This window comes from Mustelus asterias, chromosome 13, assembly GCF_964213995.1.
Source record: "Mustelus asterias chromosome 13, sMusAst1.hap1.1, whole genome shotgun sequence".
NCBI classification, from domain to species: domain Eukaryota; kingdom Metazoa; phylum Chordata; class Chondrichthyes; order Carcharhiniformes; family Triakidae; genus Mustelus; species Mustelus asterias.
The window spans coordinates 14,696,493-14,716,110 of NC_135813.1; the positions used below are offsets into that span (position 1 = coordinate 14,696,493).

Here is a 19,618-nt window from a genome sequence, read left to right on the forward strand (position 1 = left end):
CACTAATGTAAACCTCACTTCTCTACAACTTTCATTTTACACATTGCTTTGTTCAACCAAAGCAGGCACATAATCTAAACACCTCACAAGGACATATTAACATACTTCCTTCTTACTTAGAGAAGGCAGTTGGGACCATTTTCAAGAGGGGGTTTCCGCCAAGGAAGCTAAACCTGCCTGCAAACCCACTGCCGTGTGGAAGAAAACGGCTAGCTATCATGAGCTAGGGGAAAGTCCTGGTTGTGGGGTAATGCTGGAGGAGACATTGCACAAAATCTCTTTAGACACATATCATTCATTCCTTTATTATTTTCATCTCACTCCACAGACTATGGAAGACAAACTTCTTTCAATAGACCTACACATTAAAAGCTAATATTCCTTCCTCCCTTTCAAACATACTTTAGAGAATAGATTAGATGGTGGAACCTTCCATGCTTAATCATCTCTACTATACACAAGATCAGGTTAGGGGATAGGATACCACAGGTGCCAACTCATTGGAAAGTGAAGTTACAAACTAGCTCTGTTGCAGATAATTCGCTACAGACCTCTAGGGCCTACACTTCTAAAAAAGCTATTGGGCACAGTAGGATATTGACCTTGAACAGAATTCATTCAAAACTGGAGGCAAAAAAGAATTGCATCAAATAGTTATTATCCACTTGCCTTTCAGTCATGATTTCTTTTTTTTGGGTGAGTGCCTGGAATTCTGAATCCCCTGTAGTTATCTCTTTGCTAATTTCTTTCAGAATATTCTCCTGTTCAGCCTTGCGTTGTGCAAGATCTTTCAAGTCAGTCTTCATTAGTCTGAGAAAAATCACATTTTATTATGACTACAAATAGTACTAGCAACGTAATGAAGAATCAAGCATTTCCCATTTAGTGACAACTTCCATTCTAGTACTAGATTAGGCCTGATGTAGATTTGATTTAGGATGACACCTACATGCATGCTTGATATTTCTCGACTATTTGAAAAGTACAGCCAAGATATTTCCATTTCTGACATATTCAATCCTCAATGGTCTCAATGGTCAAGGACTACAATAGATAGGAATCTCCAGAGATATTCATTCGGATCATCAGTAGCAGTGCTGGTGAATATTAGTTCTGCTCAAGTGCCTCAATTGTACGTTTATGAAAATGGTCAGAGAATCAAAAAAAATCAAAGGAATCTAAAATGTCTTCGAAGGTTTGATATGAATGTGTGGAATTCACTACCACAGAAAGTAGTTGAGGCCAAAATGCTGTCTGATTTCAAGAAGAAATTAGATATACCTTTTGGGACTAAAGGATATGGGGGGGGGGGGGGGTGCAGGGGCTGGGAAATCAGGATATTGAACTTGATGATCAGCATGATAGAAATGAATGGCGGAGCAGGCTCGAAGGACCAAATGGCCTACTACTGCTTCCAGTTTCTATGTTCTCCTCATATAGGCTGGAAATTTTTGGATGTTCTCATGGGATCTCCTGGTTCGACAATGGCGAAAACTGCCGCAGCAGGTGTTCAGGCGGCAGGAGGTGCTTAGAACGGGAAACCCCGTTGATGGCGGCGGAATCATAAGATCCCGCTGGCAGCCAATGGCGGGCCACCTCTGCTGTGAGGGTGGGGATCCCGCCCATAGTCTGTCTTTAATTATCTCTTGGGAAATAATGGTGCATGTGATCATTCTGGGCATGCTAGATACACAAACACATTAACACATTGCATTATTTAGCTAGATGAATCCAACAAAAGATTTTGAAGTCATTTAGATGACTATTTTGGCATTCAGAAACGTAATTTTTAATCTAAGCCTTTCCAAATGCTTGGAATACCAGAACGATGAAATTGGCTCCTTGTGCATTTTATGGCAAAAGTAAATGACCCAGCCATACTGAAATAGGAGAATGAGGTTAAAGCTCTATACTTTTGGCAAATACTATCCATTATGTCATTCACTGCTGCACGAGTACCTCATGTAATCAGCTTAAATTATTAAAAGCTGCATTCAGCTTGGAACTCTATTCAGTACCTGAGTTGCTGGTCAGCCTCAACTAGTTTAACTGCAGTCTCCCGTGCCCTTTGCTCCAACTCTTCTGCATCTTTCTCAGTGTCTACCAAATGGTTCCTGGCATCATCATACCACTGGACAGTTTCTTTTGTCTGCCAGAATGATAAATCACATTAAAAAAACAAATTTGTGCAACTTCTTAAAATAAACAGTAGAATTACTGTTGTAACTTTCATAGTAATATCCTCAAAAAATTGATTCAGACATTTAAAAAGGCAAAGATATAATTTACTGAGTTAAAGAAAATAAACTGTACGTATATAATCAATGACCGAGAAGTTAACAGCACAAAAAGATGATATTCGGTCCAGCAAGTCGCTGTTGGTGCTTATGCTCCATGATACGAAACAGGGTTTTAATGCTAGAGCTTTTTTGTTGATAATAGCAACAGTATTTTAAAGAATTGAATGAATGTAGTAACTGTATCAATTAAACATGATTAAATCCAAGATGAACAAAGATTAATTATGAAATTAATCACAATTTACTTTTTAAGAGGACACTTGACACCCTTAATCCTATTAATTATTCACTAATACAGTGTTACCTCCCTCTATCGTGAGTAACTTCAAGAGGTTATTTTACAAGTATGCACTACCATTAGGGAGTCTCATCAGCTCACTGCGCATATTCAAAATTTGAGCACGCGCTTTCCAAATTACTGTTAAGCCCCACTAGTGGAATAGACTTGTTAGATTACGTCTGATACACTTTTCTTAAGGCACAAATACTCATTAGCAGTAAAAGTTTTAAATAGTAAATAAGAAATACCTGGTTACATTTTTTGATCAAGTGCCTGCAGTAGGGAACTCTAACTGTTTTTGTCAAATTTATCAACATGCATTGGCAGGGTGCACAATCGCCTCCCATATGCATTCAAAATTACACCCAGTGTCTTTTCAAGAACAGAGGACATTTTCACATCCCTTACCAACTCTGTGCTCTTTAAAGAATCAAGTAGATCCCTTGGAGAGTATAGAGGGTGCCGGAGTAGATTTAGGAGAGAAATCAGGAAGGCAAAAAGGGGACATGAGATTGCTTTGGCAGATAAGGCAAAGGAGAATCCAAAGAGCTTCTACAATCCATAGAGGGAAAAAGAATAACTAGGGAGAGAATAGGACGTCTTAAGGATCAACAAGGTCATCTAGGCGTGGATCCACAAGAGATGGGCGAGATCCTAAATGAATATTTCTCATCGGTATTTACTGTTGAGAAAGGCATGGATGTTCGGGAACTTGGGGAAATAAATAGTGTTTTGCGGAGTGCACATATTACAGAGGAGGTGGTGCTGGAAGTCTTAAAGCGCATCAAGGTAAATAAACTCCCAGGACCTGATGAACTATATCCAAGGAAGTTGTGGGGGGCTAGGGAGGAAATTATGTGTCCCCTAGCAGAGATATTTGAATCATTGACAGCCACAGGTGAGGTGCCTGAAGATTGGAGGGTGGCAATATTGTGCCTTTGTTTAAGAAGGGCTGCAGGGAAAAGCCTGGGAACTACTGCCAGTGGGCCTAATGTCTGTAATGGGTAATTTGTATTCGGAGAGACAGGATCTACAGGCATTTAGAGAGGCAAAGACTGATTAGGGACAGTCAGCACGGCTTTGAGAGTGGAAAATCATGTCTCACAAATTTGATTGAGTTTTTTGAAGGGGTAATCAACGTGATTGATCTTATTGAAGTCTATAAAATAATGAGAGCCATAGATAAGGTAGATAATCAACATCTTGGTAGGGGAGTCTAAAACTAGAGGGCATAGGTTTAAGGTGAAAGGTGAGAGATACAAAAGGGTCCAGAGGGGCAATTTTTTCACACAGAGGGTGGTGAGTGTCTGGAACGAGCTGCTAGAGGCAGTAGTAGAGGCGGGTACAATTTTGTCTTTTAAAAAGCATTTAGACAATCACATGGGTAAGATTGGTATAGAGGGATATGGGTCAAACGCAGGCAATTGGGACTAGTTTAATGGTAGAAACTGGGCAGCTTGGGCAATTTGGGCCAAAGGGCCTGCTTCCATGCTGTAAACCTCTATGGCTCTAACTACAAGAGAGCATTGCTCGCGCCTAATGATCTACGTGGCAATGGACATTCCAGCACTCATGGGATTGGTTAGAAATTAGGATATTTCTCACAACACGAGTCAAAAATGTTAAATTACGATGAAGTATTTTAACTTTCAATCAAGATAAAACATTAGATTTAATCCAACCAAGGAAAAAATGCATTTTAAAATTGCAAACAATGGGTTTCTAAAATAAGAGAACTTTCAGAATCTGTAGATCCAAAATGGCAAAGTGGTTAGCACTGCTGCTTCATAGTGCTAGGGACCAGCGTTCAATTCCAGCCTCGGATAACTGTTTGTGAGGAGTTTGCAAGTTCTCCGTGTGTGTGTATGGGTTTCCTCCGGGTGCTCCGGTTTCCTCCCACACTCAAAAGACGTGCAGGTTAGATGGATTAGCCTCACTAAATTGCCCCATAGCATCAGGGGGAGTAGCAGCATAGTTGGGTTACGGCGATAGGACATGGTGGGATTGTTGTCGGTGCAGACTCGGTGGGCCAAATGGCCTCCTTCTGCACTGTAGGGATTCTATGAGTCTATGATATGCAGCAAGGCATTCACTTCTTAATCCACTGGAAACAGTGCATTTTGGTTAGGATACTGTTTCATTAGGTTTACTATTCAACAGCCAAGAGGTATCTTATCATGCTGCCTTTTGTTATGGCCTTAGAGAAAGCAAAATCATTTCAGTCTTTTCTCAGCTAAGAAATATATGTTCAACATTTGTGTGAACTGGTTGTAAGTATCAAGGATAACTTGGAAGCACACTTGCCTTTTCCCTTGTACTTTTGAGATCTGCCTCAGCCTCCATCAATAGTCTGTCTGCTTCTCGCAGTTCTGCCCTCCGTTTTGCTAGAGTTATCTCCAAGCATTCAATTTCATCAACAATATTGTCATGTTTCTTGAGGGATTTTTCCATATCAAGTTCATTCATGAGCAGATCTATATGTCCATCGAAAAAGCCTCTAAGAAAAAGGGACCATCATGTTTTAAACGCAATTACTTCTTAATTAAAAGTTATTAATATGAATGAATATATATCTTCATCACTTTGTTAATGCTGAATGAAAACGATGGGAATTATAGAAAATCAAAATGCGCGCACGGCTTTACACCACAGTAACTTGCATGCTGCAGCTATCCACAACCAACATAAATTCAAGAAGTTAACTTGGCCAGTGTCTCATTTTGATGTTGGTCCAACAGACTCTAATACATGAAAAAACACGGCAGCACCGTAGCACAGTGGTTAGCACTGCTGCTTCACAGCGCTAGGGACCCAGGTTCGATTCCCAGCTTGGGTCACTGTCTGTGTGAAGTTTGCACGTTTTCCCCATGTCTGCGTGGGTTTCCTCCAGGTGCTCCGGTTTCCTCCCACGTTCTGAAAGACATGCTGGTAGGTGCATTGACCCGAACAGGCGCCGGAATGTGGCAACCAGGGGAATTTCACAGTAACTTCACTGCAATGTTAATGTAAGCCTTACTTGTGACTAATAAATAAACTTTACTTTCACAGCGATAACACAGTACAGGATTTTCAGGAGCAGTGTGTTCAGCTCAGGAATAGTACAACCTTGCTACTCAGAGCACTGTCTGACTAATTGAAATACATTTAGCACATTGAAAACAAATACTAAATGTTATGATGAGAACAACACGTTTAAATCCATACAGATAATAAATGGCTCATGCAGCACTTGAAGAGAACTAATTTTGCATCACTGATCTTATTTTCTTAAAAAAAATAGCAGAGGCATAAAAATTACACTTTGGCAAGATTTCCCTGGATGGAAGATCCAGGGAGACCTAAAGAAATAGTGTAAATGTTTCACTTGACTTTCTGTGGATAGCTTAAAAAATTTACCCAAGTGATCAGGAAAAATTCAACCCCATAATATTTAGCATTTAAAATGAACTAAATTGTGATGTCTGTATTAAAGGAATTTTCCCTATTGCATCTACTTTGAAGACAAATTTATAGAATAGTATTTGTACAATTCTGAGGACATAGGTCTAGAAATTAGGTCATACCCAAAAATGCAGGGCAGAACAAATGTTGTCCAGTTGTTCAAATGATCACAGAGACCATATGAAATCATTGAATGTTACTTATTGGCTGGACTGAATTTTGTATATTTAGTCTCTTCAGTCACCCCTTCAACCTTATGATACAAAACAATGTGGAAACATAAGTTGTAAGGAGAATACACAGAAGCTGCAAAGAGAGATAGGCAGGTTAAATGAGTGGCCAACAAGGATCATAATGTGGGGAAGTATGAGGTTGTTCACTTTGCTAATAAGAACAGAAAAGCAGAACATCTTTAAAAAGTTGTGAACACTTCAAATGTTTGTGTTCAAAGAGACTTGGGTGTCCTTATACAAGGAATACAGGTACAAACTTAGGAACACAAATGGCATGTTGGTCTATAGTGCAAGGGGATTGGTGTACAAAAATAAGGAAGCCTTGCGATAATGATTTGAGCTTTGGTGAGACCAGTATTCAGTTTGGTCTCCACATATAAGGGGAGGAGGCATCATTTAGGACTGATACAAAGATAGCGGGGGGGAATTTTTTACCGTCCCGCCCGCCACAGGAATCGTAGCAGGCGGGAGGTGGGCCATGTGAAGGTCCGTTGACCTTGGATTTTCCGGTTTTGGGGCGAGCGTGGCCAGAAGATCCCACCCAGCATTGTGATTCTTTGGAATTCTCTTCCCAATGTACTGTGGAAGCTCCAATTTAGGTATATTCAAAGTTGAGAGATCTTTGACCTCTCAGGGAATCAAGGAACAGAGGAGCAGACACGAAAGTGGAATTGAGGCTGATCATCAGCCATAATTGTAATGAATGGTAGGGCAGGCTCCTGGGGCCATATGATCTATTCCTGCTCCCATTTCTTATAGACTGGTATGATTTGAAACGTTTCTGAAATAATAAGACTCAATCCTGTTATTTCTGATATGCTCGTCTGAAATGAAACAAATTTGAGACAAATGCTAAGTACTAGCAATAATACAGAACCTGCTTGTCACTGAATTAATTTTCTTACTTTTGGTTGCTGTGCTTACGGGATGCCTTGTTCAATTCCTCAACTTCATGCTCCAACTCCTCTCTCCCATGCAATATTTCATGGATGCTGTGGCGAAGTTGTTCTATTTGCTCATGATACCTATCTGTGGATGGAATTGTTGTCTGATCTTCACATTTATGGGACCTCAAATGTGCTATAATATCTTCTAATCTAGTGACTTCATTCTCCTGAAAGACAATTCCAAATGTAAAATATTGCAATGTAATACGAATAGAATTTTAAATGTGTTAAATATATAGGTGAAGGAATGCTAATAAGGCTGCTACAAAATTCTGCCTCCTATATATTGGGGGCAAGTCTCCCAGAAAAATTCTAAGTGTCGAATTTGCGTAAAAATTGGAGTAAATCCCGCTGATTTTTTCAAACAGAATCTCCCACACTGTGCACTGCAGAGTGTGGCAGCATAAATGGATGTGGAAAAGATTGAAAGGGTGCAGAGGAGATTTACAAGGATGTTGCCTGGATTGAGTGGCATGCCTTATGAGGATAGGCTGAGGGAGCTCGGTCTTTTCTCCTTGGAGACTCGTAGGATGAGAGGAGACCTAATAGAGGTATATAAGATGTTGAGAGGCATAGATTGGGTGGACTCTCAGAGGCTTTTTCCCAGGGTGGAAATGGCTGTTACGAGAGAACACAGGTTTAAGGTGCTGGGGGGTAGGTACAGGGGAAATGTTAGGGGGAAGTTTTTCACACAAAGGGTGGTGGGCAAGTGGAATCGGCTGCCGTCAGCGGTGGTGGAGGCAAACTCAATAGGGTCTTTTAAGAGACTCCTGGATGAGTACATGGGACTTAATAGGATGGAGGGTTATAAGTAGGCCTAAAAGGTAGGGATATGTTTGGCACAACTTGTGGGGCCGAAGGACCTGTTTTGACCTGTAGTTTTCTATGTTTCTATGAATCTTGTGAAAATTCAGGGGGCAGGGCCTATTCCTGCTGGAGAGCCAGCAGCATAGCACCGAGCGAGCCACTGCGCATGTGCCAATCTGTCAGCACCAAGACCAGTGCATACGCAGTAGCTCCGCACTGCCAGCCTCCCGATTGCCAACCCACAACCCTTCATTGGTGGCCTTCCGACTCCCCTACGGCCCAATTGCTGACCCCCGAACATGTCCAGTCAGCAGCAGAACCACCCCCCACAAGCTCCGCACCGATATCTGGCTGCCAGTGCCAGAAATCCAGCTGCCGGAGACTCGCGTAGGCTGTGCCCCCAACAGGAAGCCTGCTATACAGCGTCCGCTTGAGTCTCCCAGCCCGCTGCATTACAAAAGCAGCGCAACGGGCTTGGAGAATCGCCCCCATTATGTTTTCAGAGATTTACTTACAATGGTTTTTAAGCTTCTGATCAAAATAGCTGAAAGCTTTGGGAATGTTGCATTACACAGCATGGGTGTTAAAAGTCTTACCAGGTCATGGTGCTCCAGAACATTGCAGTGCAGAACACCAGCAGGAATAAGAGGGACAGTAAAGTTGGCAGGAGGAGGCCCATAAACAACTTGTGCTCCAGGTGGTGGAGGTCCATAGATAACAGTGCTCGAAAGATCAGGTCCAACATTGGCTGTTGCTGTTGGAGGCGGTCCATATACTACGGTACCTTGTGGCACAGGGGTACCATCAGGGTACATGGTATAAATAACTGAGCTTGGTGGGGCTACAAATGGTTGCCTGGGCATGCCACAATCATCACTTTCAGTCCCACTATCTTCACCATCTCCTGTAAAAGGCAAAAGGCTTATTTTATAATCATGTAAAATTCATGCAAACCATCTAATCTATTATTTTCTTTATAAAAATGCAACAATAGCCTTTACACATGTTTGGACATCTGAATTGTGCAAGGTTTGGGCACAAAATACATTCTTCTCATCTTTGGTAAAAAAAACCACACTGACCAGAAAACTTAACAACAATGTTTTAGTTATTTTTTTAATGGTTCTTCCTGTGTTATATGTCTTTCTTTGATACAAGTCAAGTGTCGTGCCTTATCCAGCGTAAGAAAAGTTTAAATGCAAATTGTGGCCAGTACTACTCAGGTTTCACAATCTTATGCAATAGTTTTAAAAGGATTCCCATAAAAGCAGGCCCTACCTATTAAATAGGTGAATTAAATACCATTGAAAGCTTCTACTAATTGTGCACATTTGCAGGCCTTCAAGGAGACCCCAGAAATTAAACTGGAATATCTGGGCACACGGACACTAATAGGCGCATTTCGAAAGGTTTTGAATTTTTCTTTTGTTTCCATTTATTAAGGAACTCACTAGTCTACCCCAATCTAATTAGAAAATAGGTTTGTTTGTTTGATCTGGTCCTGTGTAATGAGACAGGTAAAATTAATGATCTCCTTGTGAGGGATCCTCTTGGAATGAGTGATCACAATATGGTTGAATTTCTAATACAGATGGAGGGTGAAAAAGTAGGGTCCCAAACCAGTGTCCTCTGCTTGAACAAGGGGGATTACAATAGGATGAGGGCGGAGTTGGCTAATGTAGACTGGGAACACAGACTAATTGGTGGGACAGTTGAGGAACAGTGGAGGATTTTTAAGGAGATTTTTCTCAGTACTCAGCAAAAATATGTCCCAGTGAAAAAGAAGGAATGTAAGAAAAGGGATAACCAGCCGTGGATAACTAAGGAAATAAAGGAGAGTATCAAATTAAAAACCAATGCATACAGAGTGGCCAAAATTAGTGGGGAACTAGAAGATTGGGATGGCTTTTAAAAACAACAAAGAACTACTAAGAAAGCAATAAAGAAAGGAAAGATAGATTATGAAAGTAAACTAGCACAAAATATAAAAACTGATAGTAAAAGTTTTTACAAAAATATAAAACGGAAAAGAGTGGCTAAAGTAAATGTTGGTCCCTTAGAAGATGAGAAGGGGGATTTAATAATAGGAAACGAGGAAATGGCCGAGGCCTTAAACAAGTTTTTTGTGTCGGTCTTCACAGTGGAGGACACAAATAGCATACCAATAATTGACGGTCATGGGACTGTAGGGGGTGAGGACCTTAAAACGATCACTATTACTAAAGAGGTAGTGCCGGGTAGGCAAATGGGACTAAAGGTAGACAAGTCCCCTGGTCCGGATGGAATGCATCCCAGGGTACTAAAAGAAACGGCAGAAGTAATAGCAAATGCATTAGTTGTAATTTATCAAAATTCACTGGACTCTGGGGAGGTGCCAGCTGATTGGAAAACAGCTAATGTAACGTCACTGTTTAAAAAAGGAGGTAGACAAAAGGCAGGTAACTACAGGCCGGTTAGCTTAACATCCGTAGTTGGGAAAATGCTGGAATCTATCATTAGGGGAAAAATAGCAGGACACCTGGAAAAGAATGGTTCAATCAAGCAGGCGCAGCATGGATTCATGAAGGGAAAGTCATGTTTGACTAATTTACTGGAATTTTTTGAGGATATAACGAGTGCGGTTGACAGGGGAACCAGTAGATGTGGTGTATTTAGATTTCCAGAAGGCATTCGATAAGGTGCCTCACAAAAGGTTGCTGCATAAGATAAAGGTACCCGGAGTTAGGGGTAAAGTGCTAACGTGGATTGAGGATTGGCTATCTAACAGAAAGCAGAGAGTCGGAATAAATGGGTGCTTTTCCGGTTGGCAATCAGTGGCTAGTGGCGTGCCGCAGGGGCCTCAACTATTTACCATATACATAGACAATCTTGAGGAGGGGACCGAGTGTAGGGTAACAAAGTTTGCGGATGACACAAAGATGAGTGGGAAAGCAAATTGCGTGGAGGACACAGAGTCTGCAGAGAGATTTGGATAAGCTAAGTGAGTGGGCAAGGATCTGGCAGATGGAGTATAACGTTGGTAAGTGTGAGGTTATCCACTTTGGAAGGAATAATAGGAAAATGGACTATTATTTAAACGATGAAAAATTACAACATGCTACTGTGCAGAGGGACCTGGGGGTCCTTGTGCATGAATCACAAAAACTCAGTTTGCAGGTAATCAAGAAGGCAAATGGAATGTTGGCCTTTATCGCGAGAGGGATGGAGTATAAAAGCAGGGAGGTCATGCTGCAACTGTACAGGGTACTGGTGAGGCCGCACCTAGAGTACGGTGTACAATTTTGGTCCCCTTATTTAAGGAAGGGTATATTAGCTTTGGAGGGAGTACAGAGAAGGTTCACTAGGTTGATTCCAGAGATGAGGGGGTTAGCTTATGAGGAGAGATTGAGTAGACTGGGCCTGTACTCATTGGAGTTGAGAAGGTTGAGGGGAGATCTTATAGAGACATATAAGATAATGAAGGGGCTAGACAGGGTAGAAGCAGCGAGGTTATTTCCACTTACAATGGAAACAAGAACTAGGGGACATAGCCTCAAAATACGGGGGGAGTCAATTTAGAACAGAGTTGAGGAGGAACTTCTTCTCCCAGAGGGTAGTGAATCTTTGGAATTCTCTGCCCAATGAAGCAGTAGCGGCTACCTCGTTAAATGTGTTTAAGTCACAGATAGATAGATTTTTAACCATTAAGGGAATTAAGGTTATGGGGAGCGGGCGGGTAAGTGGAACTGAACCCACTATCAGATCAGCCATGATCTTATTGAATGGCGGAGCAGGCTTGAGGGGCTAGATGGCCTACTCCTGCTCCTATTTCTTATGTTCTTATGTAAAAGTCATTTTCAGTCATTTAAAATGAGTTATTTATTGGTGATGGAGTGACACAAATTAAAATGCTTATTTTTTTTTGGATAAACCCATTTTCAGCTGTCCTAATCAAATTTAACTTAATTACCACTCTTAAAAAACCAAGGACTTTTTTTTTTAAAGCATATTTTTAAAAGCCAGGTTTTAACACTGCCTGACTGCACTGGCTCATGGCAGGTGTTGCATTTGGTAACACCTAAATGAGACTGAGCAGGAACTCAGGCGGAAAGGAGGAAACACTTTTCTAAGCAGATACAATATGGATTGGGATGGACGATTACGCCCAAAGCTAAAGATCTAGGCCTTTAAATCAATAGAGCCATCCTTTTACCTCCTGTGTTCTATACCTGTTTGGGTACAAGTCTTCTGTGAAGAACGTCTGATTGGTGAATAAATCCAATAGCCTCGAGGAGCTGGTGGTGTGTATTCCATCTTCTCTCCTCTTTTAGGAATTGATCCTTGACCTGGAGTTGGTGGAACTTGATATTGAGAGCTGAATCCAGAGTCTTTTGTATGATTATTTTGAGACAGCAGGCTTGATGGCTAAAATAAAAAAGGTGGAAAGAAAATCCATTAGCATCATTGAAATATCAGTTACATTACAGGTCCACATACAGAATCTAACCGCACCAACTAACACAACTGGCAGTCCCAGAAAATCAATGTTGATTGGTAAATTGAATTTCTCATGGTCAATTTAGCACTAAATACTATCAAAGGATTAGTCTGATCTAGAAGTCATTAAAATTAATATGGAACTGTAAAGGACACATTAAATTTTGATTAGTTGTACATCTGCCTTTCAGATTTTGGGAACACTAGCTTGTTCATTTATAATCAGTTATACGGTAATATGATTATAACCACATATAAAGCTCCAACAGTCTAGATTTTCCAGTCAGGGATGAAATAACTACTCACTGCTAACCTCAAAGAAAGATACCTAAAAAGATCTATCAATCTCTGTGACATGGATGACACCTTTTCTAATGTTAATCTCACTTTGGCGCCAGCTATATTGGATCTCCCACATCCAGCAATGATGTCATCAAGCAGGCTAAGCATCTAGCCATAATAAAGGATTCTCCCAAACAGTAAAGCAGGAAATAAAAAGCACAGATTGTCCCAGCGGTTTCCAACCTTTTTTATGTCATGGTGAATCTTTGTATTATAAAAATAATTGAGGCTGGCTCCTATTTTCTCCAACTGAACTGCCCTTTAGCAAAAGTATTTTATCTCAAAACACGTCAAGCCATCAACTAATACAATTTTCATTAGTTTAAGCACTCTACAATGAAAGTCCTATCACCAATAGCATGTCAAATACAATATATTTTTGTAGAAAATGTACACAATTTAGAAGTATTTCCCATAAAAGACTTAAAATGTTTTCAGTTTTTTTTTAAAGAAGATTTTTTATTCATTCGTGGGACGTGGGCATCTCAGGCTGGCCAGCATTTATTGCCCATCCCTATTTTTACCCCCTGAGGTGGTGGTGAGCTGCCTTCTTGAAACGCTGCAGTTCATGTGCTGTGGGTTGACCCACAATTACGGTAAGGAGGGCCTTCTAGGATTTTGACTCAATGACTGCGAAGGAACAGAGATATATTTCCAAGTCAGGATAGTGAGTGGCTTGGAAGCGAACTTGCAGGTGGTGGTGTTCCCATGTATCTGCTGCCCTTGACCTTCTAGATGGAAATGGTTGTGGGTTTGGAAGGTGCTGTCTAAGGATCTTTGGTGCATTTCTGCACTGCATCTTGTAGATAGTACACACTGCTGCCACTGAGCATTGCTGGTGGAGGGAGTGGATATTTATGGATGTGGTGCCAATAAAGCGGGCCACTTTGTCCTGGATGGTGTAAAGCTTCTTCAGTGTGGTTGGAGCTGCACTCATCCAGGCAAAGTCTACAGGTCTCCGTGTGAAAGTTCATATTTGTAACATAATCAAAAAAATTAAGTTTCTTCTCATCCATTAAAAAAAATTAAAAGTATATGAATCCGAACAAAACACAAATGAAGGAAATACTGTGAGCAACACCTTACTTGCAACATTCGTATGATACCCAGGTCTGCCTCTGTGAGCAGAATCTCTTGATCCAGGAGGAACTGGTGACAGGGCAACTCTGAGGTGTGGCTCCACTGACAGGTGCTCCCACCTTTCGTTTTTTACATAAGCCAGTGTTGAGAATGCCAGCTCACTCAGATAGGTTGTTGGAAATGGTGGGAAATACTGTTATAGTGCAATCTGGAGTAGACAGATTCTCTTGTCCCTCATGCAGAGGCATCTTGCAAACTTCAGTTTCAGTGTACGATTTATTCTGAGTTCTGCAAATTCCTCTCATTTTATTAATGACAAATTCTTTCATGATTTAAAAGGAAGTGAATTAAATGGATCAGGTACCTAGTCAAAGTCTTCCATACTCATGGAGGGGAAGTAGCATTGAAACATCTCTTGTATGATTTTGTCAGCAGGATTTGCTGCTACTAACCTGAACATCTCAATTGACCACTTGCCAGTTTTTCCTGCCAAAGGGTCAGTTTTGATCTGAAGCCTTGAAGTTTATCTGTGGCAGTCAGGATATTCTTGTTTTCCCCTGCACTTTAACACTCAGCTCATCCTGACGGTGACAGGATGGTGTTCTCTTCCCCGACAGGAAGAGAACATTCCTGCCTGGTGATTGTTGAGCGGTGTTCAGTCATCCACTGTCGTAGCATCTGCATGAAGACCTTCAGGAGAACAGTGACCACAACACCACACAACTCTGCCACAGCAACCTCTACAAGACGTGCCGGATCATCGACACAGATGCCATAATCTCACGTGAGAACACCATCCACCAGGTACACGGTACATACTCTTGCAACTTGGACAGCGTTGTCTACCTGATACGCTGCAGGAAAGGATGTCCCGAGGCATGGTACATTGGTGAGATCATGCAGACGCTACGACAAAGGATGAACATCGCTCGACAATCACCAGGCAGTAGTGTTCTCTTCCTGTCGGGGAACACTTCAGCAGCCACAGGCATTCAGCCTCTGATCTTCGGGTAAGCGTTCTCCAAGGTGGCCTTCACAACACATGACAACGCAGAATCTCTGAGCAGAAACTGATAGCCAAGTTCCACACACACGAGGACAGCCTCAACCGGGATCTTGGGTTCATGTCACACTATCTATAACCCCCATGATTTGCCTGGGCTTGCAAAATCTCACTAATTGTCCTGGCTGGAGACAATACACACCTCTTTAACCTGTGCTTAACCCTCTCTCCACTCACATTGTCTGTACCTTTAAGACTTGATTACCTGTAAAGACTCACATTCCAACCATTATCTTGTAAATTGAGTTTGTGTCTATATATGCTCTGTTTGTGAACAGAACTCCCACTCACCTGAAGGAGTGACACTCCAAAAGCTTGTGTTACCAAATAAACCTGTTGGACTTTAACCTGGTGTTGTGAGACTTCTTACTGTTCCTACCACAATCCAAAGATGTGCAGGTTCAGTTGACTGGCCTCGTTAAATTCACCCTTAGTGTCAGGTGCACTAGCAGGGTAAATAGGTGGGGTTATGGGGGTAGGGCCTGGGTAGGATTCTAAGATTCGAATTCATTGATACAATACACAATAAAGTTCTGAAAAGTTCATCGATGACAAGGAGAAAGCACAGATAGATTAGTTGTTTTCTTACGTTTGGTGAAGATGGCACAAAGTACCAGTATCCTCTGGTCTTAAATGGATCAGTTATACTGGTAATGTAGTCACTATGATTGCCAAGGACATTTCTGAGAGCAGTAATTTCATTGATCAAATCTTCCATCTCACTTAAATTACCTGAAAGTTAAATAAAAATACTTACTAGCAAACAACTTCCTTTTTAAATTATTCACTTGCAGGATATAGGTATTGTTGCAAAGTCAGTATTTATTGCCCATTCCTAATTATTAACAAACTTATGGGTCAGGCACATTGTTGTGGATTTGGAGTCACACAGAGGTCAGACCAGATAAAGATTACAGATTTACTTCCCTAATGTTAATCAGTGAATCAGGTGAATTTTTTATGACCATCTGCAGATTTCATGATCACCATTACTGATTCTATCTTTTTATTCCAGATTTATTTAATTCACCAAAATTTAAATTCCCCAGCTATTGAGGTGGGATTCCAATTCATGTTATCAGATCATTAATATTGTCTCTAGATTTATAACCTAGGCAACTACACTAGCTGAAATAAAAAAAAGTAGTTCTTGGAATAAAAGCAGCAAGGCCAGCATTTATTGACTATCAGAAAGTGGTGGTAAGCAGCCTTTTCCAACCACTATAGTCCACAGTGCTGTTAGAAATGCAGTTCTAGGATTTTGACCCAGTGAACTGAAAGTCTTTTGGCTGCAGGAATTATGTTGTTTGAGTTACTGGTGATAATAGTGGTTTTGTACTAAAAAAATGAACTGTATTGAATTCTCAGCAGACAATAATTTGACAAATAATTGCATAGTAGTACAAATGATTCGTTAACAATATTAAAAACATTGAAAAAGTTATGAAATTCAAAGTATTTTGACAGACAAAAGTATAATTCTTCCCAGCTTATCAACTTGTAATAAGGTTCTGTTAATAACAGACCTATATAAAACTGTAGTGAAACCCCACCATGATCCATTATTTATCATACCATTTCTATGTTCTTAAGCCAAGCCTGACTAATCATGGCTAATGTTTAGTGGTTCAAGAAGGTGTCAGACTACGGAGACTGCAAGAATTTGGGACATCAATGAATTCAGTAAATTACCCATCCTTTTTTTGCTGTCTAACCAGGCAGTTTTGTTATTCTGTAAACACTGCACATGTGAAGGCTTTGGACTTGAAGAGTTGCTTTATAGTTCCACTGGATAATGCTGTTTCTTTTGCAGGAATTGAAATTTTAATTGAAGCTCATTAATTAAATACACAGAAATGTTAGATGCATCCGACTGATAGAAACAGGCTTTGGCATTTGCTTGCAATTTGCTGCACAGGCATGATGCTTATGTTCTGGATTAGCCCCCTCAGCTGTGGTAATGTAAAGTGGGCAGTTCCTATAATGGATGCTGATCCACTAGCTTTATGCCAGGATACGTTGAAAATCAACCCCTCTAAAATTAAATCGATAAAGTTGTGCAAACTGGCTCATGGGCCGCGATTCTCCCATCTGTGCCTGCCACTTTTCTGGCAGGTCTGGCCAGGAGACATGGTCTGCGACCTTGAACGGGGATTTGTGCATGCGCCGGGAACGCATGCGCATCTCCCAGAGCCGATGAACAGTCACCGGCGGGAAGGCAGGTAAGTAATTTAAATCTTTTTAAAATCTATTTTAAATATGTAGATTTGTTAATTATTGGGACCTTTCAGGTCCCGATCGAAGCTCCCACCCCAGGAGTACTTCATTCCAGCGGGGTTCAGACTAGCTCCCCACGTTCAGGGAGCTAGCAGGAGACCCCGCCGGAATAAAGGGCGGAGGCAATCGGGGCCCCCTAGGGGGTCGATCGGTGGGGGGTGGTGCCCCCTGGGCATGGGCATCTTGGCAGTGCCAGCCTGTGTCCCCTGGCACTGCCCAAGGGACAAAGTGCCCTTGCCCAGGGGGGGCACCATGGCACTGCCCATAGGGCATCGGGCAGGGCCTATTGTGGACGGGGCCTAGGTGCGATTGGTGAGGGTGAGAGGGTCCCACTGCCACTCTGCATTGGGATCGGTCTGGGATGGAGGGAGGACAGCAATTGGGGTGGGCTGGGGCGGGGGGGGCCTGGGCATCGGGGCTCTGAGAATGGGGGGGGGGGGTCAGGGCTGGCCCATGGATTGTTGTGGGGGCCTCGATTGGGCCGTGGGGATGGGCTGGAGGGGCAGCACTGTGGGGGTCCCGGGCTGGCCAGTGATTGAGCTGGCCAGCAAACGGGAGTTTGACAGTTTGGGGCCATTGCGCATGCGCAGAGCTCCAGGACTGTCAAACTCTGGCGTGAATAGGCCCCGCTCCCCTGGGTTTTTAATGAGATTCACAACTGGGACGTCTTCAGTGCACAGAGTGCGGAGATTCAGATGAGAAGCTGAACTGTCGCGATCTAGAACAGTTTTCCTGCCAATTCAGCACTTTTGGGAGAATCGTCCCCATGATGTCTAGAAATGGCAGTTAGCAACTTAACTTGTGCCACCTTAACTATAAAAATAATTACAGGAAGTTTCAGAAAAATGTTGATGATCTTATGGCAGTTGAAGCAAGTTATCTTTGATTCCATATTTCTTTAACATGTTATAAGTTGCCACTGGTCTGCAATGCAGTCCCTCAGGTCTTTCTTGAGTAGAAGAAAAATTTACCTGACAACAGAGAGAAATTCTCACCATTGTGCCCCCTTTGTAATAGTAGAGATTTTGTAACTGTGCCTGCAAAGTGTTACCCTATTAGAGACATACATAGTTAAATACAAAAATCAAAGATCAAAACAAACCTTCTCTGGTTTGATCCAGATGATCTTGGAGGTGTTTCAGTTCTGCCCGTTGTTGGTTTAGAGCTCGGTTTAGTCTGTCAATTTCTAACTGTTGGCCATTTATGGTATTTGCTCCACAATCAAATGTTTGAATTCCACCCAGCATCTAAAAGGCCAGACAAAATCCATGGAATACTAATTAGTTGAGTTAGAATATTGTATTATAATCATGGCACACACCTATCCAATTACTAATGAATGCAATAAGCACACTAAAGGAACACAGATTTGCAAAAAGGAAAAGAAATTGCTTGTGCAATTGTAGAAGTAGCTCTTCTAAACTCAAGAGTTAAAATATTGTCTTTACTGTTGTAGTGTTATTATAAACATCTTATATAAATGTATTTGCTGATGTCTGTAATGGTGGTGTACATGTACGGAGTGACATCAGTAGCGCGGATTTAGTCTTCCACTAGCAGCTGCCTCCAGTCCAGAGTTGTTGCTGTAACATAGTTCAATGTTTCTTTGCATATAAAGCAGTTTGAATTAACGCATTTGACTACCTTTTGTGACTGAAGCTACCACATTTTTTTGGTGACGAAGAGGAAATGGCACAGCTGAAAGGAACAGAAGTAATCAAACAAGGCAGCACGATGATTTGCACACTGCATAGCTAGTTTGTGACGTGAGCAGTGACCCATGGCTCAAATCAGCAGGTTCTCATGAGTTTTACCGAAGAAACAAGTTAACAGCACCATGGCTACGTTTGGGACTATCAGTGAATTTGTGGAAGAGAACAGGGACTAGACTGAATATGTAGAAAGGTTAGAAAACTCGGGGTGAAGGGGAACATGCTTTGGGACAGACTAGGTTTGTGACATTAACGAGGATAGCATTCAGTGGCGTTTGCTAGGAGAAGCCACACTTACTTTTAAGGCTCTAGAAACTTTTCAGCGCATGGAAATGGTGCCAGCAATGCAAAAGATATTCAGAAGGCGGCACACAATTAAACAAAGAGGCTGCAAGTAAAAAGGTGAAGACAGTGGAGTGTTTTAGGTATGGAGGGCGAAGAAATTCCTGATGCAAGAATGCCATATGGTTGTAGAGGATGATAAGCTGAGACCATATGCAAAAGCAGAAAGATGAGCTAAATGTGTACAATGGGGTTGCATTCTTTGGGGTTCCAAAGTAGTAGTTGCCCCCACGTTGAGAGTTATGGTTGAAATCCATGAGGCAAACCCAGGTGTCTCCTAAATGAAAAGTCTAGTCAGGTCGTCTGTTTGGCGTCCCA

At 41.7% G+C, this 19,618-nt stretch overlaps 1 protein-coding gene across 2 annotated transcripts in view; it reads right to left on the minus strand.

Moving 5' to 3' along the window:
* cntrl (centriolin) overlaps window positions 1-19,618 on the minus strand; it is a 121,980-nt gene that overhangs the window by 35,802 nt on the left and 66,560 nt on the right. For both annotated transcript variants that reach the window (XM_078226378.1, XM_078226379.1), the window contains exons 21-28: window positions 18,349-18,493; window positions 15,559-15,701; window positions 12,217-12,412; window positions 8,605-8,912; window positions 7,160-7,368; window positions 4,885-5,077; window positions 2,019-2,149; window positions 670-810 (exon numbers count right to left, since the gene is read on the minus strand). In XM_078226378.1, the coding sequence (XP_078082504.1) occupies window positions 670-810; window positions 2,019-2,149; window positions 4,885-5,077; window positions 7,160-7,368; window positions 8,605-8,912; window positions 12,217-12,412; window positions 15,559-15,701; window positions 18,349-18,493 (1,466 nt within the window). The remainder of the gene's footprint in view (window positions 1-669; window positions 811-2,018; window positions 2,150-4,884; window positions 5,078-7,159; window positions 7,369-8,604; window positions 8,913-12,216; window positions 12,413-15,558; window positions 15,702-18,348; window positions 18,494-19,618) is intronic.